The 27,217-nt window shown below is 44.5% G+C and overlaps 1 protein-coding gene across 3 annotated transcripts in view; it reads left to right on the forward strand.

Moving 5' to 3' along the window:
• Positions 1 to 7,274: 7,274 nt before the first annotated feature.
• The window catches only part of FAN1 (FANCD2 and FANCI associated nuclease 1), a 30,533-nt gene continuing 10,590 nt past the window's right edge, over positions 7,275 to 27,217 (forward strand). For 2 of the 3 annotated variants that reach the window (XM_053364497.1, XM_053364499.1), the window contains exons 1-8: positions 7,275 to 10,358; positions 14,523 to 14,663; positions 15,960 to 16,155; positions 20,697 to 20,930; positions 22,215 to 22,346; positions 25,608 to 25,716; positions 26,641 to 26,760; positions 26,959 to 27,123. In XM_053364497.1, coding sequence (XP_053220472.1) covers positions 9,044 to 10,358; positions 14,523 to 14,663; positions 15,960 to 16,155; positions 20,697 to 20,930; positions 22,215 to 22,346; positions 25,608 to 25,716; positions 26,641 to 26,760; positions 26,959 to 27,123 — 2,412 coding nt within the window. In that variant the 5' untranslated portion in view covers positions 7,275 to 9,043. The remainder of the gene's footprint in view (positions 10,359 to 14,522; positions 14,664 to 15,959; positions 16,156 to 20,696; positions 20,931 to 22,214; positions 22,347 to 25,607; positions 25,717 to 26,640; positions 26,761 to 26,958; positions 27,124 to 27,217) is intronic. The other variant, XM_053364498.1, reaches the window with a different exon arrangement.

A 27,217-nucleotide genomic window follows, 5' to 3' on the forward strand; every position in this document is an offset into this window, starting at 1 on the left:
GCACTTAAAGAACTCCATGTGCGTGAGACAGCGGTTTCCAAGCTGTTCATTCGCAAGGCATTGTACAAGGCAATGTTACAGCCTGGGGTTACAATGCAGGAACACCTACACAGTTTACAGTTAAAGTTTGCTGCGCTACAGGAAAGAGACTGTGTGTTAGACCAGCAGGAGAAGGTGGCTATTATTTTGAGTTCTCTCCCGGAAAGCTGGGATAATTTAGTTTTGTCTCTAGAAGGCATACAGGAGCGTGATTTATCAATCAGTTACGTTACTGGGCGTTTGATTGAAGAGTGGCAGAAGAGGCAAGAAAGGTCGTTTGCTGCAGAGGCTTCTACAGGCGGGCAGTTTGGAAGGAGTTCTCATGCCGTGCCAGGGGTGAAGCAAGAGCAGCGTGCCGGTGAGGAGTCTGCGTTTGCTGTTAGGCGTTGTTTCCGATGTGGGTCTTCAGCGCATCTAAAACGACAATGTCCTGAGTTGGTCAAGTCTCAGTTGCCGGTGCAGGAGCAGAGACGAGATCAGCAGCAGCAGCAGCAGCAGCAGCAGCGGAAAAAGAAATTCTTCAAACGAAAACAGTCGGCTCAGCTGGTGACCGCCGAGGTCAAGATTGCTGATGAGAAACAAGCTGTCTGGGTGGTCGATTCGGGAGCGTCTCGGCACATCGTAAATTCAGATGAATTGTTTGTTTCCAAGAACTCAGCACAGCGCAGCCAGGTGGCTCTAGCAGACGGAAGTACTTCCGAAGTGATTTCGGGGGGTGCAGTTTTTGTTCCTTGTCTTCGTGAATGCCTGCAAAATGTACTTTGTGTGCCTTCATTAAGGAGCAATCTGATGTCTGTAGATTGTTTGCTAAAAGCTGGTTTTAAAGTGCATTTTGAAGGAGACAGTTGCATTATTAAGAAGGCTGGTGAGATTTTAGGCACTGCTAAGTCAGAGGGAGGCTTGTTTTGGCTTAAAGCAGGATCTCAAGTTGCAGCAGTAGTCAGTAAATCTCAGCCTGCAGTGAATAACAAAGCTATACATGACAACTGTGTGCATTTATTGCATAGGAAAATGGGGCATGCTTGCTGGAAAAGTGTACTAAAAATGTCTGAATTGGCTGATGGGGGTAATTTGAAGAGTTGTAACAAGTACCTTGATTGTAATGTTTGTAAAAAGGTTAAAACCCACAGAGTCTCTTACCCCAGAAGTGACAGAGTTAGTGAGTCACCGCTACAGCTGGTTCACATGGACGTAATTGGTCCATTTGCTGTAAGCAGGGGTGGATCGCGTTTTTCACTAACAATTGTGGATGACGCCACGCGTTATTCTTGGGTTTTTCCCATGAAGAATAAGGGTGACGTGTTCACTAAGTTTAAAGGCTGGGTGGCATCTGTGGAAAGATTTCTGTCCATTAAACTCAGAAGGATTCAGACGGACAGAGGTGGCGAATTTATGTCAAATGCTTTTAGAGATTGGTTACAAAAGCGTGGCATTGGGCATAGAAAAACGAACGCTTTTTCCCCGGAGGAGAATGGCGTTGCAGAGCGAAAAAACAGATCTTTACAAGACATGATGTTTGCCATGCTTGATGATGCTGATTTGCCCATGTCTTATTGGGGGGAGAGCATGCTCACCGCGTGTTATCTCCAAAATAGGCTCTTTCATCAAACAATAGGTACAACTCCGTACTTTAAATTGTTTCAGAAAAAACCCAAAATTGACCATTTGCATGTGTTTGGATCAAAAGCCTGGGTGTTAATTCCAAAACAAATGAGGAAGAAGGGAGATCCTAAGACCAAACAGTTAGTGTTTGTGGGTTACCAGGAGCTGGGAAAAGGTTTCCGCTTTGCTGAAGGGACAAATGGCATTGTGATCTCCAGGAATGCCAGTTTTTGTGAACATAGTGGCTGGGAGAGACTACATGCCAATACTGAGGTTTGGTTTGAACCTTCCCAGGAGCTTCATGACTCTGAAGGTAAACATAGAGAATCAGAGTCTGAGGGGGAGGAAAGTTCAGATAAGAGTTCTCAAGAAAGTGGAGTTGCCCAAAGACCAGTTGTTAAGCAACAAAAGAGAGGTCATAGTTCTGAGGAGGAAAGTGGGTCAGAAGAAAAATTTTCTCCCAGAAGATCTAAAAGACAAAACAAAGGAGTGCCTCCGGTGCGTTTTTCTCCAGATACTGCAAATGTGTTTAGTGTGATTGCAGAGCACAAGAGTTTTCAGGAGGTGTTAAAGTTACCAAAAGAGGAGGCAGAGCTCTGGAAACTGGCAATGGAGGAAGAGATGTCCTCTCTGAATGAGCACAAGGTCTTTACACCAGTAGCAGCGCCTGAGGGGGCAAAGACTTAGGCCCGGTTAGGACATATCTAGGGTTGGAAGTGTGCTGGGCCCAAGATGGCAGCTGCCTAATTAGTCAGCAGAACAAAGTTAAACAACTACTGACTACATACAGGATGCAGGATTGCAAAGGGGCAGTGGTGCCTATGGATCCAGGTTTCATAAAAACACTTCATATAGATGAGAGTCCTGAATTTGAACATCCTGATGTATATCATTCTGTAATTGGAAGTTTATTGTATCTAGCACAGTGGTCCAGACCTGATATTAGCTATGCAGTAGGCATATTAAGTAGATTGGTCTCAAAACCCACACTAAATGCCTGGAAAGGGGTAAAACAAGTTCTGAGATACCTCAAACAGACAATTGGCTATATGTTACAATTAAATTCTTCAGAGGATGAAATGTTGAGTTGCTACTGTGATAGTGACTGGGGAAATTTGCCAGATAGAAAATCTGTCACAGGACTGGTCATAATGGTCGGTGGAGCTTTAATCAGCTGGCGATCACGCAAGCAAGACGTTGTAAGTGTGTCATCAACGGAATCAGAGTACGCCGCATTGAGTGAATTGTGCAACGAGGTGATTTATTTCAAGCATTTGTTAACAGATTTAAATGTAAATTGTGGAGAACCAGTACAAGTTTACATTGATAATCAAGCTTGTATAACCTTAAGTAAAACAGAGGGTTTCAAATCGCGTTCCAAACATATCTCTGTAAAATACCAAAATGTGCGTTGCTGTGTACAAGACAATGTAATCACCTGTACTTATGTATCAAGTGAAGAAAATGTAGCAGATGTGTTAACTAAACCATTGGCAAAGGTAAAGAACAAACGAATGTGCAAGGGTTTAGGTTTGCTGGAAAAGTAATCTCCTACATAGGTGTATTTGATGTTAATTGTCCAGCAGAATCTGTGAGGGGGTGTTGAGTTTCTGTTAATTGGTTCTCATGGGAAACTTACAGATTCTGGCTTCACACAATTAACTCAAGGCAGTGTCAATTTACTCTTGGCAGAAAGCCAAGGTCAGCTTGACCTAGAAACTACTTACTCTGATTGGTTAACGACCAGCACTCAACTCTGTTATCTAGGGATTGCTAGCACAGTGTGATGTGAGGTGTGTTAGGAGTAGGAGTGCTGTGTATGGTTAAGAGAGAGAGAGAAAGAAAGGATTTATTTTGCTTTGTTTTGTATGCAGAAACTCTGCTGGTTTTATTTTTCCTTTTAATAAATCCTGTAAATAGTTATTCTGAGTCTAGCTGACTAGTCATTTCCACCTCAACTAGCTTCTTCGCTGTGCAGGAAAACTCTGCTACGTTTGGGCTAAAGCCATTAGTGCTATGCCTGACACTTCAAAGTTCCATGAGGAGGGTCCATCTAGCCATCATGGCTAAAAGCCATTGCTTAACCAATTCTCCCCCATGATTGTTAAAATCCCTCTTAAAGCTGTCTAAGACAGCAATCATAATCACATCTTTTGGCAACATATGCCATCAATTTATATTAAAATGCATATGCTGCCTTTCTACTCAAAAGGCCACCAAGGCAGCATGTCACGTAACTGTTTAAGAATGCCAGGGAACAGCTGTCCAGTGTGAAAGTCCTGCTGGAAGAAGGAGATATTACCTGGCTTTCTAATGGTCAACAAGGACCAGGACTCAAGGAAAAGTGCTCCAGAGTTTGGGTGCCATTATTGGGAAGGCCCTGTCATCTCCATGATCTGAACCTCAGGTGGTAGTTCAAGGGATTACTGGCATAGCTCAGTCGGTACAGCATGAGACTCTTGATCTCTGGGCAAAATATTAATGCATTGCAGGGAGTTGTACTTGATGAGCCTTGGGGTCCCTTCCAACTCTACAGTTCAATGATTCTACATCAGGGGTCAGCAAACCTTTTCAGCCGTGGGCTGGTCCACTGTCCCTCAGACCTTGTGAGGGCCGGACTATATTTTTGGGGGAAAATATGAACAAATTCCTATGCCCACAAATAACAGATGCATTTTGAATAAAAGCACACATTCTACTCATGCGAAAACACGTTGGTTCCCGGACCGTCCGCAGGCCAGATTGAGAAGGCGATTGGGCCAGATCTGGCCCCCGGGCCTTAGGTTGCCTATCCATGTTCTACATGCAGTGGAACTGCCACTAACGAGCTCAATGGGCTGGTATGGGTGTGGGAGAGCAGGGATCCTTTCAGATCAGGGATCACCAATGTGGTGCCTTCCATAAGTTGTTGGGCAATGGGAGTTGGAGAGCATCAACCTCTGGAGGGCACAACAAACTATCCCTCCTTTAGATACTCTTATGTGCTATTTGAAATCTTATATTTTGTTTGGCCAGAGTCTAATGGCAGTAAATTTCATTGGATAACCTCATTCCAGTGTTGTTTGAGAGGGGAGGAAAGTTTATGGGAAAGTGGAATTTAGAGGGATTTCACCAAGGTGAAAGGCCCATCTGGTCCACAAACACAATTGTGTAAGCTTCCCCATCCAGTGGTTCTTCTCCTGGTTATGCAGGCAAAAACAGCACAGCAAATGGGGCGTGTCAAACAGGTCAGGAATTCAACAGCACAGTTCTGCATTCACCACTCAGATTAATGGGAACTGCTTCCTTGGAACTGTGCATAGGATTGTGCTGTGTAGCTGTCAAATGTGCACAGTAGCAGAACTGAACCACTTGTGCAATTATTTCCAGCTCATGGAGGGCAATTGATCTGTCACTAGTTAGGGTGTGTGTGTGTTTGTGTATTCACTGCTGCCATCAGTACAGCACTGGAGAATGAATCAAGAGTTCCCATTTGGTTCATGAGCATAACCACCAGCTATTGGGGGGTGGCGGGCGGTGGCAGCAACCTGACATTTTTTCAGGTATTTATTTTACGAGCACAAGAGATAAAATATAGCTTTGGGATTGACCACAAAGCAAGACAAACTCCTCTGTCCAGCTTCCATCCTAGTAAAAAGCTCACATGCAGACAGTCTCCTGTGGCCTATAGTTCTTTTTCCTAGGATGAATGATGCCATCTAGCCAGGTGAGGTGGGAAAAGGTCCCTCCTTCTGGAATCACCCTCAGTTGTCACTATGGCAGTACATCTCGCTCCTTTGGATGCTGATAAGTATACAGAGAAGCTGGTCTGACCAGTTCAACAGCTTCTTCTACTAGATTCCAAACCTGCCAAGCCTAGAAAAGACTCCCAGATGCCATCCAGACCAAGCCTGCTCCTTGCCCACAAATCCTATAACAATATGTTTACTTCACAACATTTAACAGTTTAATGTTGATTTGGGATATGTATTAAAGTACTGTATTTATACACCACTTTTCAGGTGAAACCAAGTGGTCTCCAAAAATATTAAAACCTAGCTAAATATACTTAGAGTGTGTGGGTTGGGTGCTTACATCCTGTGAGTAAATTAATTGGCATATCTACTCAGAAGTAAGCTCCACTTAGTTCAATGGGACTTACTCTCTGGTAAGTGCATGCAAATTCTTCAGCCTTAATTTAAAATGATGTACACATTGTATGATTAATTTAACTGCTCTCACTGATGATACCATGTTTGGAAAATGTACTATTATTTCTACTGGGAACGGTAGTTGTCTTTATTTGCTTATGATGACGCTTCTAGGCCACTGTTATCATTGTCATTAAATGATGGAAACCTTCTCAATGAGGCTTTCAACTAAAATATAATAAAATCTATAACCGCACAAGCACAGCTTGCACCCAGTGCACACACAGAATCATAGACCCATGGAGCTGGCATCACGCTCTGTTTGGAAGTATAGAAATAAACATGAAGATCTGTTTTTAAAAGTGGAGAAAGAGGGCAGCCCTGCCCTGCACCTCTCTCCAAACCAAGACTATAACGTATGAAATGAAACACGACCCCCGAGGGGTAGATGAGGAGTCTCGGCCTCCCCGCCCCCCTCGTCCTCGCTGGAACTGGGAACCCCGGGCCGCGCTTCGATCCATGGCTCCGACATCGGCCACGCAGGCCTGGCGCGGGGATGGATTGCATTTGCCTGGCGGTGGACCGCGGAGTAAGAAGGGCGGTGGGCGGAGCCTCTGCCGTGTCTCCTCCTCCTCCTGCGGCTGCTTCTCGCTCGGCCTCTTCTCGCCGCGCGGGCCCCGGATCCTTCCGCGCAGCCGCTCAGGTTTGGGGAGCAGCCATTTCTGGCTTCACGGCCTTGGGAAAGGAGGGCCGGAGGCGCGCGTTTATTTAATGGGCGCCGCATTCCTCCCGCGGCTCGCGAGATGAGAAGACGAGCTGCTTTCCTGCCGGTTCTTCAAGTCTTTGAATTCAGCCGTGGTCCCTTTTGTGGAGCGTCCACCCTCCCAAGTACTGGGGGCGTATAGTATACTCTCTCCGCATGTTTTAGCCCCACAAGAGCCCCTTGAGGTAGATTAGGTGAAGGGTAAAGGGACCCCTGACCGTTAAGTCCAGTCGTGGCCGACTCTGGGGTTGCAGCGCTCATCTCGCTTTACTGGCCGAGGGAGCCGGCATACAGCTTCCGGGTCATGTGGCCAGCATGTCTAAGCCACTTCTGGCAAACCAGAACAGCGCATGGAAACGCCGTTTGCCTTCCTGCCGGAGCGGTACCTATTTATCAGCTATTGGCCACAGGAGACTGTCTGCATGTGAGCTTTTTACTAGGATGAAAGCAGTGCTTTCGAACTGCTAGGTTGGCAGAAGCAGGGACTGAGCAACGGGAGGTCACCCTGTCGCGGGGATTCGAACCACTGACCTTCTGATTAGCAAGTCCAAGGCTCAGTGGTTTAGCCCACAGCGCCACCCGCATCCCAATTGAGGTAGATTAGACTGAGCCTAATTCCTAGTCCTGTCAATCCAGTGTGTGTCATGATTAAACCAGAATCTGAACCTGGGTCCAAACCCTTCACTGAATTAATTCGTGTCTCTTATTTAAAAAATCATGGCAGTCTGCATCTTTCCCTTTGATGGAGTGTCTTGAATGCTGTGGAGCAGTAGTGTCCCCCTTTGAAATACAAGGATAAATAAATGGCTTATTATAAGCCACTGGTGGTGGGAGAGAATCCACTAATCTGGTGCACAGGCCCATCAATTGGTTTCTGAAATGGGGATTCTCAGGCAGTTTTTGCAACCAACTCATTGCAGGGCTGTAACAAATTGTGAGAGGTTAAAAAATGAAAAGGCAAATGTGAATGAATGCACCCAGTTATGTTAAAATAAATCAGTTTACTCATTATCCTCTTAATTATTGACATGAGTGGCAAATGGGATAGTACTGTACTTCTTAAAAAAATAGTTCTAAGATTGGTCACTTTCTTAATAGCATATTCAAAACTTAACACATTTTCATCTGCTTATATTGGAATCATTAGGGTATCACAGAAGCATTTAAGAGGTCTTGTACTTTGTGCTTTACAGTAGGAGTGAGCAGAAAAGGTAGATCAGGTTCAGCTGATTTGCAGGAGAATGGCAAGGAAAGCTCAGTTACTTGACAAAGGCTGCAACAAAGAAACTTTACAGTGGTATCTCTGGTTATGTAATTTCGTTGCTGAAAGGAAAAATGCTTTTTGGGAAAACCAGGAGTGGACTTATGCATGAAAATGTGAAATTGCTTCTAATCCTGAAAAGAAATTCCTGGGCTGGGCTTGTGCCCAGAGGCACCCTGGCCCTTAATTCTAAATGTTTGCATCTGGCCCTGACTGATGAATCTCAAGGTACTTTTGCAGAAGCCAAATAGATCCGTCAAGCCTGAAGTCTGTCCACCCATGTGTACTTTACAAAATGCTAACATGACTAAAAATATGGTTCCTTGTCCCAAGATGCTTACAAATTGGAGAGTGGACCAAGAAAAAAGAAGGCAAGGGCAGCAGTGGAAGAATATGGAAGAAAGAATTGCATATTTCTGGTTTTGTATTGAAGGGAAAACAACTAAGAGGTTGAGTCAAAAACAAAAAGGCAGCTCAAGCAACCAGAGATCATATTAAAAAATTTTTATTACTAATTTGATACTTTCTAATCTCCTTATTAAGTGTACTTGCTTTTACTAACTTGGACACTTTCTACATTAAATCCAGTTTGGAATAAAATCTGGAAGAAACTAATAGCCAAGTTTAAATTTTGCATCGCTACTAAATCCCTTAAGATACCCTAATATCAATAGTACCAGTAGCTTCAATGGCAAATTGTTCCAGAATCTAGGTGATACCCAATGATAAGATACTCAGAGTAGTCCCATTGACTCTTTACTTAAGTAAGTTGATTGCATCTGGTTATGACTTACTTGGATATCACTCCATGTCCTTAAGTAGAGCCAGTGTTGTGTAGTGGTTAGAATGTTTGATTAGGGAGACCTGGGTTCAATCCCCACTTGGTGATATAACTCACTTGTTGATTTTAGACCAATCAGCAGTTCTCAGCCAAGCTTACCTCACAGGGTTGTTGTATTGATAAATTAGGGGGAAAGGACCATATATGCCTCCTTGAGCTCCTGGGAGGAAATGTGAGGTGTGCATGTGATTGATAATTAAAATGACAAAACATTTTTAACTTTTTCATAAGCCTACCACCTATGAATTTATTGTTGTTATTGTTGATGCAAAACTTAAGCCATCACTTCTGCCGTTTATTCATTGCAGGCAAGGCCATGAAAAATGCTCTTGATAACTTGATGTGAAGAGTCTTTTTTCCGTTTGCATGAGGCGGCTCCTACATTCACCTTATCTTGGGTTCCTGCAATGGCAGAAGAAGAGCTCCCAGGAAATAAAAGGCCTTGCAGAAGCTCAGCCCTCAATAGGAAGAGGATAAAACCTGCCAGGAGGAAGCAAGGGACGGGTGTGGAAGGGACACAGCCTTTATCTGCATCCTCTTTCTCAATTGCTTCATTTTTCAATAATGTCCCCCCTGCCAGAGTCGCCTGTCCTTTGTGTGGGCAGATGGTAGCAACATATGGAATCAACCGGCACATTGATGAAGTGTGTCAAAAGAGCCGGGATGATGATAGGATTCTAGATGGTTCGGCGCCTGGCGTGGGTGCAGGCCCATCAGTTGAAAATGTGCCTGGTGGTTGCAGTCCGTACTTTGCAAATAATGCCTCGACTCCAGAGAAGTTAGTAGGTGACAACTCTGAAACAAAACCTGAGGTGGGAGGACAGGTGAGCCCATACTTTAAGAAGGGCAGCGGTCTCCTGTTGGGCAATGGTGAGCCAGAGGTTCAGGCAGTTGGGAAGATCTCCCTGGGAAGGCTGTCAACCAAATTGTCCAGGAAGCGTCGGGCTGAAGGTGGCAGCATCTTTACTTGGGATGCTAAGTCTCGACCAGCTCAAGATGTGTGTGACAGCTCTAGAGAGGAGAATCCAGAAGGCACCACTTCTTCCCAGAAAGAAAACTGGTTGCCCTTTTCAAGGATTCAGAGTCAAACTAGTCCAAAAGAAGGATTCAAAGGCAAACGAGAAACCCTGGACCCCACATGGGAAGGTGACACACGAACACTCTTGGGTGGTGATGGTTCTGCTCCTGGATTGTTTCCATCTGATCATCTTGCTTGCGGTGAAGTTGGACTGCTAACAGAGGACAACAAAGAGCAAAATACTCCTAAGGAGGACTTGGATTCTGATATTTGCAAGCTTGTAGTATGTTCAACAGCTTATAGTAAAGAAGCACCGTCAAACTTGGAAACCACAGACCTCTCTTCTGGTGAACAGGCTCTGTTGCCCAATGTGAAAGGTATTTGTTGCAATCAGACACAAAATATCTCTTTTGTGGGGGGTGACATGGAAGTACTTCCTATGGAAGATCATACAGACTTAAAAAATGAAGTGGTTGATTGTGTTTGTTTGGGACCTTTGGAAAACATGAATTCTCAGAGTCCAAGCAGCAACATTTTAGAAACGGTTCTCAATGGACACAGCCGTGGAGAAGACCCAGGAGGGCAACCATATTATCTTCAGAATTTTCTGATGGTCCTGCAGGCTGTGCTTGAGAATGAGGATGATCAGAGGCTGTTTGATGAGCATGATTTGGACACTATTGCAAAGTTCTACCAACTCTCAGGTAGCTAATATTATATTCCATATTCTAATGTTGATCTCTATCAAGCCCTCAAGGGTTTTTGCGTATCAAGAATCAAAACCACACTGCACAAGAAAAGTCAGTCTCAGCAGACTTGAGGTAAACCCAAGATTTGCAGAAGTATAAAAATCTCCAGGGGTGACCCTCACATGTATAGTCATGGGAAAAAGAAAGTACACCCTATTTGAATTCTGTGGTTTTACATTTGAGGACATAATAACAATAATCTGTTCTTTAGCATGTCTTAAAATTAGGTAAATACAACCTCAGATGAACAACAGCACATGACATATTACACTGTGTCATTATTTATTTAATCCTGGGCTGGATGGACAAACAATCTTGCCTGGTCTAAGACAGCTACCTGTGCCCCACCTTTGGGTAGTTGGAGGTTGCAGCAGCTAACCTCTGAAGTAATATAGCGACAGGTGATGACTATCCTCTTGGGTTGGGATGCGGGGAGATGACTACATGCACATAGAGTAATAAACAATAATATTATACACCACTTTAAAAAGCAATTGCTGTTTTCTAAGCTCTGCACATTTGTTAAAGTGCGAGGCAGTTCTTTCTCACAGGTTCACAATCTTAATAGGCAAAATGAAGAGGAGGAAGGAGGAAGCCAGCACTGGGGCGCTGCAGTTTTTGAAATTAGCCAGGCACATTTTGCACCTGGCTATCAGTCATTTGTGACCAAGTGAAGATGCTTAGGTGCCAGAATGGCACCTGACACACAGCAGCTTTTTTTCTCCCTGCGCTGCTCTGGCATGAGTCAGATTTTAGCTGGAGCTGACAATATACACAGTTCATTTTCAGCTTTGCAATCTTACAAAAAAACAACAACCCAAACACACCCCTAAACAGGCACCTAAGCATTCTGTTAATGTACCTGACCGTAACCCAGGTTTAAGGGGCCATATGGCAAATAGCTTTTATATCTCAGTTTCCAACACTGGTCCTGCCCCTCCCTAGCTGATCGATGGGGACAGGTTGGCCTCCCCACTTGTCCTGATTTTTTTTTTTACTTGAGAGGGAAGAGGGGCGACCCTTCATGCCCTGCACATCTAGTGGGATTTGGATTTAAAACAGTAAGCAGAGCACATTAATTTGCCAAGCAGACAGCTTCTGTTTGGTTTCTGTATGCAGAGATGTTAAGCCATGCCATTAGATGAACTCTTTGCATAACTTACATGCTCCCCAATTGGTTGGCTTCTGCTAAGAGGCAGATACAATTTTTTACAGCTCTTATGAGCCTTTGATGTTGGGCTGATGATAAGCACCTGGGAAAGAGGCTGCACCAGGGCATGATCACTCTGCTTGAGCAATAATTTCTGCTTTGCAAGTCTGGGCTGCTGGGAAGCAGGGCTTCTGCGTGATCCACAGGGACCTATTTGAGCTATAGGAGAGTGAAGTTGATTTTGGATAAAATGGGCATCCAGTTCTCTCCCCCCCCCCCCCCCGAAATCTTTCCTCTTCATCAAGCCTAATCTTTGATAAACTGCTGGGCCACAACATTTTTCTCTTCATAGCTCAAATTAGCCTTCTGTGGCCTAAAAATAAAGCTTTTTGTAAGTCTTCTCTATCTGATCCCCTGGAGGCGAGCCTTGCTCCACTCAGGTGATAAAGCGAATGGCTATTTTATAAGCCGTGTGTTTTGAAATGCAGTTGGAAGTGTTTCCCAACTCAGAACCGATTTGCCAATGTCTTTTGTTACCTGGCCCACATGGTTTTGGCAGCTGAAGGACTGTCTCTCTCTCTGCAGGGTCCCTCATCTCTTGCATCCATTGTCCACTTCCATCTTGATGTTTCAGCATTTTTAATGTACTTCATCTTTTTGACAGCCACTTTGAACTTTTTGGAACCGTGACCTGAAATGTTTTAAATAAAATCTCAGTGAGAGTTTGTAATTAGCCCTTCACTTAATAACCTTGCTATACTTTCATGTTGCCATAAAGATGTTGTTCCCAATCTTGGATGCCCGGATGTTATTGGACTGCAGCCCCCATCGTCACCCACCAGAGAGGCCAATTGGCAAGGATAATGGGAGTTGTAGTCCACCAACGTCCAGGGGCCCAAGGTTGAAGGATGATGCTTTAGAGAGGAGCACTTCCCAAACTTAAGAAAAATCGCTTACCCCTTTGGAGAGTTGAGTCGTATCCCTTCTCAGGTGAATATAATGTGAGGTACTTATAAGAAACACTGCTTTAGAGCTTTCAAAGCAGTTCATGATCACTGCCTGCCTTCCAATACTCCCTCTTAGGTATGCAAATAATATTTTCCCCATGTTACATATAAGGAAAACTGAGGCTCAGGGAGAAGGGATAATCTAAAAGCCATCTAAGTGAGTTCATGTCCCAAGGTGAGATCTGAGGAAAGGTGAAAGTGCATTTGCTTGGAATGCAGAAGGTTGCGGGCGCAATCCTGAAATCTCCAGGTAGGGCTGGGGAATACCCCAGTCTGGAATCCTGGAGAACCACAAAGAATCAGCGGAGATAATATAGAGCTAGATGCTCTGACTCAGACTAAGCTTCCCAGGTTGGGGGCTTCCTAGAGGCACCTGGATAACTTTGGGAAGCAGGCCTGATCCTTGTAAGCTGGTGACTTTCTGTATGTATCCTGATTGCAACTTCAGTCATTTGGTCTCCCGTGATGAGCAGGAATCTGCTCCAGGAGGGTGCTTTCGCAAATTAGAAAAGGATGTTTTGCTTTACTGTAATATTGGCACTGAGTTTGCTTTTTCAGAAAAGCAGGACATAATAGTATATTAAATCTTAAGTGTCTCCCACACCTATCCACCACCGCTGAAGGGAGAAGTAAGAAAAAGGGATGATGATCTGTAAAATCAGCATTATTTCTGGCTTTTTGACTTGGGAAGTATCAGAGGGAGAACATCAAAGAATCCTCATCCCCACTGGGAAAATGACAACCTGGGCTTTGAGTATATTCTTCCTCTTGGTAGAAGGTTGCATGAAATTCTCTTTATTGTGACACCCTGGGGTGGAGGAAAATGTTGGGGAAAAGTGAAGAAAGTTTAAGAACCAGAAGGGAAAATGAATTAGTAGTCATTTTCTGACTTAACCCCCCCCCACGCAATCTCATATAAAACCAAGGAGCAGATGGATAAGAATGGCAAGACATAACAAAACCCCAGGTGTAAGTGAATAAAGCAACCTAAATAAATCAGGGATGCGGAACAGGATGCAATGGAAGATTAGATCCTGAGCTCCTCACCCTTTGCTGGTCAGTTTGACAGATGGTAAGGGCCTCCCACTTGCCAGTTACAGATGTTCGCGTGATGTCAGATGGCCTGACTTGAAAGGCAATAATTGGGATCCCAATTTTTTTCTTTCTCCTGTTGCATCCTGGGCTGGAACCAGGAACCTCAGAGTGCACTCCTGGTTGTTGCTTTGCAAGCAGGGCTTGTATTGGGTGCCTTTTACATTTGGCGCCAGGTGCAGTCTCCGCTAGGATAGGCTCTCAAAAGCTCCCATTCAGAAGTTCTTGGTGTAGCCAATCAGGATTTGCAGCTGATCGGCAGTGAGGCGATTCCCGCTTTCTGAACTCCTGAGCAGGGCCAATCCCAGTGTGCTTTGCAGCCACCCTTGTTCAGCATTTTTTTAAAAGTCACATATCAAAAGAGTTGGGGATGCGTTTGAACTTTGATCAGGGCCAGCTGATGTGCGTTTGACAGCAAAGCTGCCGTGTGTCTTCCAGGTATTTTGCAGTGGTTCCCAAAGTGGGTTGTGTCTCCCCCTGGGGAAGTGGAATTACCTAGAGGGGCACTAAGAGGCAAGTGGATGTTAGGGCAGCGGTGAAACTGTAAATGACCACCAGAAGAAGAGCTAGGACCACTGCATCAAGTTCATCTGTTTCGTTGGATTAATTTAACTAAATAGTTTTGATTGGATTTTGACTAAATGTGCCATTGATTATTACTGTTTTGAATTTTATTGAGCTATTATACGTTCTGAATAATGCTTTCTATAGGGTAGAGTGGGAGGCATTGGGGATGAGTTTATGGAACTAAGGGGGCAGGAGCTTGAAAAGCTTTGGGAACCACTGGTGTAGACGTGGATGCAATTCCAGAATTAGAAAGAACCTTTAGAATTTTCTCTGCCCTTCTCCTGGTTTATGATGCTACTGCAGCTAGCGCTCAGAAGTTATACGTCAGACTTTTCCAACGCAAGCTGAGTTGGATAAAAGCGAACAAGATAGTCTACTTGGAGATTGCTGAGGATCTCTCATCATACATCAACGAGCTTGTTGGAACAGGATTCTTGCAGTCAGGTATGTCTGTTAAAAGTTTGCTTGACAGTTATGTGGTATAAAATAATGTGATAGTTCCATTTCTGAACTGCACCACTGCAGGTGGGGTTTTTTTTATGGGGGTGAGAGTAGATAAAAAAAGTAGCCCCATATGAAAAGGAAAAACAAAATATTGTTGTAAGTAGCATATCAGGGAGAGGGAGAGGTAATAATGCTTTCCGTAAGATAGGAGTTTTGGGGGTTGTTTTAAACATGGGCAGCATTCAAAAAGTTGACCTCCCGGCATACACTCTGGAATGGTACAATCCAGGAAGATCTCAGCCACTCCAGCTCACTTGCAGAGATAGTGTAGGCCTGGGATGGTTTGTGCCTTCAGTTTTGTACTGCAGGTAACTTGCAACTTTGTGTGGTTGGTAAATAAATAAATAAAATGGGGTGGAAAGGGAACAGGCGTCTGGGGGAAAAAAAGACTTTGGCAATCTCACCCACCATTGAACTCAGGGTGTTTTTGCTATATGCAATTTTTGCTTTAGGCGCGATCCCTGGAACATAATCCCTGTGTAAGTTGAGAGTTGCCTGTATTTTCTCTCCTTGATATTCCTCAGGGTCTTGTTACCTGCCCCAAATCTACAAGGTGGGAAGGACACGGACACAAGTAAATGTAGAATGCCCCTTTGCAGTTTGCTGGGTTTCAGCTTAAATTATAGGCAGGAGACTCTGCATACTTTGTATGCATAGCAGCTTGGGTTCAGTCCCTGGTATCTCCCACTGAAGGATCAGATAGCTGGGGAGAGGGGTTTGAGTACAACAGTAGCCCTGATGAGGAGGCAGATCTGCTGCCTGGTCTTTCCCATGTGGGATCTGCTAGCTTCACAGCCTGCATCTCTTGGCCTGCACACCAATCAGGTGCCTCTGCCACCAGACTTGAATGACTGGGCCACAGGCTCCTCAGAGGATCAGGAGAGACCTTTAAAGCTTCCCCCAAAACAGCCCCTGCAGCTTCTACTCTGTCATTGTTAGCATCTCTTGGTCGACTTATCCTTTGTAAATTAGTCCCTCCCTGCCCCTCCACCACAAGTAGCTTTTAAAATTTGTGGTATTCATAGCACGGTTTATAATATGTGTGGTGTGTGTGTAATAAGGCAGTAAAACCTCATGCTTTAAGCACAGGATGTGTTATAACTTACACAATGACTGCGTGGCATTCTTTGGAATTTCATGTAGCAAAGGACTTGGGTATCTATGGGTATTCTATGATTCTATGATCTATGGGGAGTCCCTTTCATTATTCTTGCATTTTCCCCTGTGTACCTGCAGAGGCAGAATTAAAAGATCTGTCTGAGGCTCTTGACTTGCTTTCTGCCCCTGAGCTGAAAACCTTAGCAAAGGTCTTCCACCTGCCAAACCCAAATGCACAGAAACAGCAGCTCCTGGAAGATTTCCTCCGGTTGTCAAAGCAGCGCTCAGTCTTCAGCAGGAACCAAGCTGGCATTGGGAATGTGATTCTGAAAAGGTAACTTAACTTTTGAGTGCCTTCCCTTCTAAAATGAAGAAATAAAAACATCAGAATTCTGCATCAGGGCCACCCAGGTAAAGCTACATTCTGCAACCTCAGTAAAAGATGCCAATCAACTACGTTGCAAAACTTTCTGTTGTTGAAGACTGATAGATGAAAATCTTGTCCTTTCAGTTGTTAGCAGAAAGTTTTGAGATTGATTCCCCAAGAAACAAGGAAATAAGGTATTTTTGTCCATAACACAGTTGGTGTATTGCAGAAATAAAGAGCCCATCCTTTCAAATGGCACCTGTGAGATATATCTCTTTCCTGCATTTCTGTTTTTGGTGCATTTTTCTTTCAAAAAAAGAAAGGAATGAGATTGCTACTTCTCAGGAAGTTGAATTCTGTTCCCAACAGAGACAGGAAAACATACCAGTATTCTGTGTCTCCATGATTTGCTCCCACACTTTTTAAAGCCTCTAGAAAGGTGGAGGCTAGAGGATATTTGGTTTTTGCAAAGCCTCTGTTCTTTGCTTCAAGAAATGCTGTGCTTTCTGCTCCACTGTAATCCAGTTTTCAACAGCTGCCATAAGCACAGCAGGCACCTTTCAGGAGACTCTCCTTTTTATAATTCACTCTTGAACTATGCACTGGTTTTTAAGCAGATGAATACCCTGGTTGATGTGTGTGTAATTTTGGAGGAGCATCTCAGCACTTCAGCTGCATTGTTATATCTATTTTTGCAGGTGGCAGAGGAAGAACGTAAAGCTAAGGGAAATTCTATTCCTGAGCTGATGTTGTTTAAACATATTCATTTCGCTTTCATACGCATAAAAAGGGTGAACATAAATGAAATGGATCTTTCTGATTGAAAATTACAAGCAATCAATATCACTGATGCATGGACAAGGTCATTGCAATATGATGGTACAAGGAGCAAAATAGACGATAATGCATTTAACCAAGAATTGCCATGTGTTTGAGGAGATATAAAATTTTTGTTACATGCAAATTCAATGAAACGGTACCATAGATCACCAAATTTGTCTGTTTAGTTTCCTTTTCTTAGCGCTTTCACCTTGTGTGTTAATTTTTTGCATCAGAGCAGCAAACCAAATTTATTGATAATGTATGTGTAGTAAATTTAGATGTGGTGTGTTCCATTGCCTTGCTGAAGTTAGCCCAGCAGCTTCCAGTTGCATGATTTGAGATTATTATGTTGTTGCTGAGTAAAGTTTGCAGAGCTGTTTGCTTTAGGAAAAGGACCACCTTAAATCCAAAGAACCTGTTTGCAAGGAGCATGCAGTAACTGTTCTAGCAGCGGGGGAACAGGGAAGTGACTCAAAAAACAGTCCAGTTTCAGTTGGCATCAAGGCTTAAGGGACCAGGCAGTGACTTCATAGAAATGGGGGGGGGGGGGGGAGGAGGGACCTGAGAGAGAAAAGGTTGTCCTGTGTCACCTGGCATTTCCCAACCTTGGTGCCTTCTGGATAATTTGGACTGCAGCTCAACATTGTCCATTCCTGTTGCCTGGGTCTGATGTTCGTCTTGTGGGTTGAGGATGGCTGATGTTAGAATTCTTGGAAGGAGTTCACAGATCTCAGGGGCCAGGGAGGGAAGGGAGGAGTAACTTGAGAAGGCAGGAGAACTTGGACATTTGGAGTCACAGAATTGTAGAGTTGGATGTGTCCCCCACAGGTCATCTAGTGCAGCTCCTGCAATCCCATGGGGCATGTGATGATGATGATGATGATGGGGTAGAAGTGGAAGGATCATTAGGCGCGAGTGATCATGCTCTTCTGAAGTTTACTATACAGCGGAAAGGAGCAGCCAAGCATACTAGGACTCAATTTCTCGACTTTAAGAAAGCCGACTTCATAAAACTTAGGGAAGTGCTGGGTGAGATCCCATGGACAGTAATACTAAAAGGAAAGGGAGTTCATGATGGCTGGGAGTTTGTTAAGAGGGAGATAGTAAAAGCACAACTTCAGGCAATACCAATGAGACGGAAACATGGAAGGTGCCTAAAGAAGCCAGGGTGGCTATCTAAAGAACTTTTAACTGAGTTAAGATTAAAAAAGGATGTGTACAAAAAATGGAAAAGGGGGGAAACCACCAAAGAGGAATTCAAACAAATAGCCAGCACGTGTAGACACAAAGTCAGAAAAGCTAAAGCACAGAATGAACTCAGGCTTGCTAGAGAGGTTAAAAGCAACAAAAAAGGCTTTTATGGGTATGTTCGTAGCAAAAGGAAGAACAAAGAAACAGTGGGGTCACTCAGAGGAGAAGATGGTGAAATGCAAACAGGGGACACAGAAAGGGCTGAACTCCTCAATGCCTTCTTTGCCTCAGTCTTCTCCGATAAAGAAAACAATGCCCGACCTGAAGAATTTGGAGCAAATGATTCAGCAGAGGAAACACACCCCAGAATAACTAAGGAGATAGTACAAGAATACTTGGCTAGTCTAGATGTATTCAAGTCTCCAGGGCCAGATGAACTGCATCCAAGAGTATTAAAAGAACTGGCAGATGTGATTTCAGAACCACTGGCAGTCATCTTTGAGAATTCCTGGAGAACAGGCGAAGTCCCGGCAGACTGGAGGAGGGCAAATGTTGTCCCTATTTTCAAAAAGGGGAAAAGAGAGGACCCAAATAATTACCGCCCAGTCAGTCTGACATCAATACCAGGGAAGATTCTGGAGCAGATCATTAAGCAAACAGTCTGTGAGCACCTGGAAAGGAATGCTGTGATCACCAATAGTCAGCATGGATTTCTGAAAAATAAGTCATGTCAGACTAACCTGATCTCGTTTTTTGACAGAATTACAAGCCTGGTAGATGAAGGGAACGCAGTGGATGTAGCCTACCTTGATTTCAGCAAGGCATTTGACAAGGTGCCCCATGATATTCTTGTAAAGAAGCTGGTAAAATGCGGTCTTGACTATGCTACCACTCAGTGGATTTGTAACTGGCTGACTGACCGAACCCAAAGGGTGCTCATCAATGGTTCCTCTTCATCCTGGAGAAGAGTGACTAGTGGGGTGCCACAGGGTTCTGCCTTGGGCCCGGTCTTATTCAACATCTTTATCAACGACTTGGATGATGGACTCAAGGGCATCCTGATCAAATTTGCAGATGACACCAAACTGGGAGGGGTGGCTAACACCCCAGAGGACAGGAACACACTTCAAAACGACCTTGACAGATTAGAGAACTGGGCCAAAACAAACAAGATGAATTTTAACAGGGAGAAATGTAAAGTATTGCACTTGGGCAAAAAAAATGAGAGGCACAAATACAAGATGGGTGACACCTGGCTTGAGAGCACTACATGTGAAAAGGATCTAGGAGTCTTGGTTGACCACAAACTTGACATGAGCCAACAGTGTGACGCGGCAGCTAAAAAAGCCAATGCAATTCTGGGCTGCATCAATAGGAGTATAGCATCTAGATCAAGGGAAGTAATAGTGCCACTATATTCTGCTCTGGTCAGACCTCACCTGGAGTACTGTGTCCAGTTCTGGGCACCACAGTTCAAGAAGGACATTGACAAACTGGAACGTGTCCAGAGGAGGGCAACCAAAATGGTCAAAGGCCTGGAAACGATGCCTTATGAGGAACGGCTAAGGGAGCTGGGCATGTTTAGCCTGGAGAAGAGGAGGTTAAGGGGTGATATGATAGCCATGTTCAAATATATAAAAGGATGTCACATAGAGGAGGGAGAAAGGTTGTTTTCTGCTGCTCCAGAGAAGAGCACACGGAGCAATGGATCCAAACTACAAGAAAGAAGATTCCACCTAAACATTAGGAAGAACTTCCTGACAGTAAGAGCTGTTCGACAGTGGAATTTGCTGCCAAGGAGTGTGGTGGAGTCTCCTTCTTTGGAGGTCTTTAAGCAGAGGCTTGACAACCATATGTCAGGAGTGCTCTGATGGTGTTTCCTGCTTGGCAGGGGGTTGGACTCGATGGCCCTTGTGGTCTCTTCCAACTCTATGATTCTATGATTCTATGATTCTATGATTCTATGATTTGTTTTGTCTACAAGTCTTTCTCAACTCTGTAAGAGGCACTAACGTTTTGGAAAGTGCTTGCTTCCTTTTATCCTTATGGATGCTTTGTGATAAATACATTTACACCCACATCCACACTCACCCTCTCATCAATGGAATTAGACTAGAAAGAAGCATCCTGTTGCAAGCAAACAAATAAGGTGTGCTGTTTACTGGGTTGCAGACGGTGAGTGTGTGGGGTCCAGGACAGTGCCTCCCATCTGCACATGGGCCCATAGGCCCAGAACGGTTGGCAACCCCTGGCCTAAGCTGTGAATATCCCCAGCAGCCTAGTAATCTGCCAGAGAAACAGTTGGAAAAAAATGGTTTAGGGGCTAAAATCCTTTTAAAGAGCCTCACCCTTACAAAAGAGTCGGCCCTATTGGACATTGTGGGACATAATTCTAAGCAAGCCTTGGACCATGTGTATCTGTAGAAGACCTGAGGGTGTTCAGTTCATGTTGACTTTCCTTTTCCTTCTTCTTGTTGTTGTTGCGTACTCCTCAGAGCAAAAGATGTGGCTGGCAGATCTGTCAGGATTCATAAAGTTCCCCGGACAGTCTTCGCACGGGTGCTGCTGCTCTTTTCCCTGACTGACCCAGTGGAGGATGAAGAAGCTGGAAGTGGCGGCCAAGGGCAGCTTTCCACAGTCCTCATGGTGAACATGGGCCGCATGATCTTCCCCACTTACACAGTCAACAGGAAAACCCAGATATTCCAGGATCGGGATGATTTCATCCGGTAGGGAGGCATCCAGAAGGCCCTGGATACTGTTTCCCCACCTTCTTACTGTAGTTTTGCTGCTTCTTCTTACTTTTTACATGTAAGGACACAGAAGGAGCCCTACTGGACGAGGCCAGAGACCCACCTAATCCAGCATCCTGTTCTTATAGTGGCCAACCAGGTGCCCATGGGAAGCCTGCAAGCAGGACCTGAGGGCAACACACTCTTCCCACCTGAAATTCTGCACACCTTAGATTTTTAACCTCTGTGAAAGCTTTTATACATTTTGTTAGTTTTTGTATAGTACTGCCATGCAGTGGCTTCTGGTCTTATTATTGTTGACGTGTTTCTAATGAATTGCTACGTTTGCTTTATGATGACTTTAAAATGTTACAATGTTCATATAATCCAAGTGGGTTGTTTTTTGGATTGTCAGGGAAGAGTGCTCTGCTGCTCTGCTGCTCGGATCCTGCTTGCAGCTTTCCCACTGTGAGAACAGGATGCTGGACTAGATGGGCCATTGACATGGTCCATATGTTGATATATTATGATTTGAAATGGTTTGGTGTTTGATTGTTCTGACAGTGATGCAAATTAAAAAGCTGCGTGCAAATTTAAACATTAAATATTTGAAACCCACGGTATGTGGAAAAGGAAAGAACGTTCATAAGTTGAGGTCCACTTACCCATCCACCTCTCTTGATATAAACATAGACCCTAAACTTGGAGTGGGTAACCTGTGGACCTCTGAAAAAAGATTTGGGGACTCAGCTCACAGGTTTGGGGGTTATGGCATGATGCCATGATTCCACATTTAAGAAATTCTGTTCTAATTGGGATTTGGCAGGTGGTACTTTTACCATAATTGTAGGCAGTCTTCCCCAACCTGGCGCTCTCTACATGCAGATTGCTTCCTAAAGCACCTGAAGGGCAACTGGCTGGGGAAGGTGGATTTTACAGAACTTAGCTGGGTGGCTGTTATTATGGTGGCACATCATTCTGTAACTCTGAGGAATTACCAGGCTGAATGCTGTTCTAATTTGATTTCTGGCTGCTGCTATAGTAGTAATCTTTATTGTTAAGTAGGTGTTTTAAAACTATCTTTTAAAATATGTTGTATGAATTTGCTTAATAATGCTATTGTGAGGCACCTTAGAAGAAAGGTTTCATCTCTAAAAGCTGGGATATAAATCTACTGCATAAACAAATGCTACAGCATAATCTGTTCTGAGATGGTGGCCTTCATCTTGAAATCATTGCTTTAAATTCTTATTCTTATTTATTATTATTATTTCTTATTAGGTATGCCAGTGCTGCGTACTTGTCAAATGACATCTCTGTGGCTGTGACTCATGGGAACTGGAAGGAGGCGCACAGACTCTATGAGGTGGCCAAAGAAATCTGGCAGGAGTTGAGGGAACACTTTTCTTTGAGGTATGAAGGCTGAGTGGAGCAGGAGGAGGCGGGGGGGGGGTGATCTGCAGTGAACACATGGCTAGGGCTTGATGCACGTTGTACTCAAAAAAATGGAAGGGGGGCTGAAACAAAGTGTGATCTCATTTCTGGTGTATTATTATTATTATTATTATTATTATTATTATTATTATTATTATTATTATTATTATTATTATCCCACCTTTCTGCCAGAAGCAGGACTCAAGGTGCCCCCCCCCCCCGATTAATCATGGATAAAACACCAAAAGTTCAAAACATACAAAATACAGTTTTAAAAGTCATTAAACTATAATAGCATTTAAAAGATGTAAAAATAGCACAGCACTATTAACAGCCATTTCCTTAAAAACAGTCATTTCCCCAAAGCTTGCAGAATTAAAGCAGTCTTCACCTGATGGAGGAAGGACAAGTAGGGAGCCAATCCAGTTTCTCTGGAAAGGCGTTCCAGAGTCTAGGAGCAGCCACTGAGAAGTCCCTCTTCCCATGTCTGCACCAGATGTGCCTGGGAGGGAGGTGGGACTGAGGAAAGCTGAAGAGCTGGACAGCTTCATGTGGGAGAATACAGTCCTTTGAATAGCCTAAGCCTAAGCCATGAGGGCTTTATAGGTCATAAGCAGCACCTTGAATTGTTCCCAGAAACAGCCAGGGAGAGCTGCTATAGTGAGGGAGTCGTGTGCTCCCTATAACCAGCCCTGCTCCACAGTTGGGCTGCAGCTCCTTGGGACAGCTGAAATTTCTGAGGACCTCTCAAAGGCAGCCCCACGTGTTACAGAAATCCAAATGGGATGTAACTAAGGTGAGTGTCACTGAGGACAGATCAGACATCTCCACTGGTACAGTGGCTTTAACTCTGCAAAGGCAATCCTGGCCACTGCAGAGACCTGGGCATCCAGGATCAGGGCTGAATCCAAGGCAGGTGTAGCCTGCCTTTGACAAGTGGCTCATGTTCTCTGCTATAAATAAAACCAGAGTCTGTTTTGTTTGCAGCTTTGGTATTCTAGGAAGCATTGATCATCAGGGTTTATTTGTCACAGTTCCATGTTTTTGTTCCTCAGCTCCGCAGAGGTGAATTGGGGAGTGGGTTTTCATTTTTCCCTGAAAAAGAGCTTGCAGGCGAATTTATTCTTGACAGTAAAACCCTTGAAAAGCTTAGGGTATTATTCCTGGCCAGAAATTCAAGAGAATAATAAAGGGCCTCATTTTACAGTTTATAGTTCATAGTTTAAAAGATTCCTTTGAGAAGGCTAACATCTATTGTGGCATAAGCGTTCTTCAGTACACTGGCGAGTCTTTGTTGTCATGAGATTTGGCCATGTGGGAGGCCTTTTGCAAGACCTCTTTACCCTGTGCATATGGGAACCAGACTCATGTTGACTCTTCCGCTTCCAAAAGGATTCTGTAGAGTTACAGTGAACTGCTCTGGATATTTGGCCGACTGCCTTCAAAATGTAGTCCAGCCTTCCTTCCTTCTTACTTTTTTGCGCAACACAGACAATTCTTTTATTTTAGATTCAGGGAGGCAGCTGTGTTGGTCTGACGCAGTCAAAATAAATATTTTTTTTTTAAAATGTCCAGTGGCACCTTAGAGACCAACTAAGTTTGTTCTGCGTATAAGTGTGCATGCACACTTCTTCAGCTATCACATGAAAGCATATACCCAGAACAAGCTTAGTTGGTCTCTAAGGTGCTACTGGACATTTCTTTAATGTCTTTTATTTTAAAGAGCTGAAGGCCATATGCCTCTGAATCCCAGTTGCAGGTAATTGCGGTGGGCGGTGGGTGCTGCTGTCGCACTCAGTTTCTACTTGCTGGTTTCCCATAATGAGACTTTGGTTGGCCACTGTAAGAACAGGTCGCTGGACTAGATGGGGCCCCTTCGTTCTGATCCAGCAGGGCTCAGATAATTTTGTTGTAGTATGCATCTTCATCTCACCACTGTTCCCATTCAATATCTCCTCCCCCTGCCCTTGCTGGACTTCATAGTGAACCAGCCTGTTTGATCTGGAATGACCGGCTGCAGGAAGCGGCCTTAGCCCAAGCCAGACCAGTGCTGCATCTTGCTCCCTTTTGTCTATGCTTCTGGCAGTGGCTCTCCGGGGCTTCTGATGGGACGTTTTCAGCCTGACCTGGAGATGCCTGGGACTGAACCTGGAATCTTCTGTGTTTAAAACAGATGCTCTTACCATTAAGCCAGTGGTTCTCAAAATATTTTCTTTGGGTCACACTTTCAGAATAAAAAATTGCTCAGACCACACTAAAAAATTTTATTGATAAGAAATGCTTTGGGAAACAAAAAAGAAATGACTTCTGGCAGTGCTTGATTTGTAACATAGAAAACTACTGCTTTATAATATGATCATGGAACATCCTGAAAATATGTAACAATGCAGCTATGTAAGAACATGAATCCTTCCCAAAATATAATTATTAAAAAGCCTCTTACATATGTACCTTAACTCAATGAGAGGTGAGCTTGCTTTTGCCAGGTAATCTCATTTGTATTAGACCTAATTTGAGACAAACAAACTCTTGTCTCCTCATCACCACAAAGAAGTCTTTCTCTTTTCTGATCTTTCATATTTGTCAGAGTTGAAAATCCCTGTTCACAACAATATGTCATAGAGAACTATAGAAGAATAGCCAAGGCTCTTGAAGAGAGGCGTGGATACTGTTTCTAGTTGTATATCCAAGAAGAGTCCAGTGGCATGCTACACACTGAAATGTTCAGTGTTTCTTTGATTGTCCCTGAATCTTGCTGCCACACATGCCATCCTGTCCTGCCTCACCTGTTGAGGACCCCCGCACTAAGCTATAACCCCTTCCTAGCAACACGGAAGGCTGTGCGGTACTGTGCCAGGCTGTTGGCCTACCTAGATCAGTAATGCCTGTACTCTAGGCAGGATTTCAGGCAGGGGTCTTCCCCATCTCCACCTGGAGATGGCAGGGATTGAACCTGGGACTTTCTGTGTGCAGGGCCGGCCCTCTACCACTGAGCTGTGACTCTCCCCTGACATAGCAATAGGAGGGATACCTGTGCATTGCAGGAAATGGTGGCTGTCTTACAGCTTTTGCTTCTCCCAAGCAATTGCCCATCTCCAGCCTTTTTCATAGAATCATGGAATTGGAAGGGACCCAAGGGGTCATCTGTTCAAACCCCATGCAGTACAGGAATCGCAGCTGGAGTGGGTAGTTCCATGGCAAAGACTTCCTGTGTGTTTTGTCCCCCCCGCCCCTTTACAGGTACCATGCAGCCCTGCCGGAATACTTGAGGCGTTTCACTGTCGGGTGGGTGTACACACGAATCTTCTCCCAGGGTGTTGAGATCTTGCAGAGACTACATATGTATAAGGTAATTAAAAATAAATAAATTAATAAATAAATAAACTGCCTTTCACCAGCAGGTCCCAGGGCAGGTTACAGCAATTAAAAAAATCCAGAATTAAAAATGATTGAGATGTATTCACAAGGAACAGTGTGGGCCCTGAAAATGTATGTCTCAGATATCTATTAAAAGGCCAGGGCAAAGAGGTGTGTCTTCATCATTCCCGAAAAGCTGTGTGGTGAAGAAGCCAGGCGCCAGGCGCAATGTGTTGGGGCCAGGGAATGCCGCACAACAAGCACTTCTGTAACAAAGTCATAAAGCCGACTGGAAGCTCTGGAAGGACCAGCCTGTCCTGGCTGCAAATGGTTTTGAATTCCAATGTTCAGGGTATGTGGCCGAAAGGGCACCATCCATGCAAAGGGGGCAGGTGTCATCGGGCTTGGTGGAAACCCTGAAGATTGCTAAAAGTACAAAAAAACAACAAAAAAGGCAATGTTTGTTGCAGGGCCACTGTCATGTTTTACTACTAAACATTTCTGTATTGCAGTTTAAAGTCTTTGAAGTGCTTCACATACTTTCCCTTACCATAATCCTTACAACAGACCCTGTAAGATAGGCCTCTATTACTTGAGTGCACCCATAATGCAGATATAGAAAGCTGGCGTTCCAGCTTTCCCCAGGGCCACCTAGAGAGCTCGTGGCAGAGGCAAGGAGTGAGATGGGAGTTTCCCAATTCACAGCACGGTCCAGGAATGGTCAGTGTGGCCCCCTGCAGATGTTGCTGGATATCTAAACTACCATCATCTTTTGACCATTGACCATTCTGACCAGGGCTGGTGAGATCTGGGAGTCCAGCATGGTTTGAGGGCCACAGGTTAGCTATCCCTGGCTTAGTCCCTTGGTCACCAAGCTACACACCTTTTTTGACCGTTGGCCTCATGTCTGCCCTAGGAGGCAGTGGAACAGCTTCAGGATCTTTTGGCCCAGGACGTTTATTGTTCTGACAGCAGAGGACGGTGGTGGGATCGTCTGGCTCTTAACTTGCACCAGCACTTGAAAGACACAGAGGAGGTAAATGCACCCATCTCTGCCCCCTTTGCACCTTGCTTGGAAGGGTGATGTCTTCTCTCCTTGCTCTCCCACAAGCGCCTTCCATCTGGCTGTCAGCCCTGGATGGGGCAACTTGTGCTTGAGGACATCCACCTGCCCCTCTTGGTTTGGTGGGGGGTCCGTTTGCTCACCTCTCTGCAATGCTTGCTTGTCTGCTAGGCCATCAGGTGCATCAGGAAAGGTCTCCAGGACCCATTTGTTCGCACAGGCCATCGACTCTCCCTGTCCCAGCGAGCCCAGAGGATGAAAAATTCCTCAGCGTGTAAGAAGATAGGGCATCTCCTCCAAGATCTGCCGCTTCTTTCCGTGGAAGATGTTGCCCATGTGAGTAGCTATTGGATGTCTGAAGAAGCCTCTCTTTTGTGGTCTGGTGTACATTTATAAATTGGGAATGTGGAAAGGTGCCAGACTGTTTCTT

The sequence above is a fragment of the Podarcis raffonei genome, chromosome 14 (genome assembly GCF_027172205.1).
Source record: "Podarcis raffonei isolate rPodRaf1 chromosome 14, rPodRaf1.pri, whole genome shotgun sequence".
Classification (NCBI taxonomy): Eukaryota; Metazoa; Chordata; class Lepidosauria; order Squamata; family Lacertidae; genus Podarcis; species Podarcis raffonei.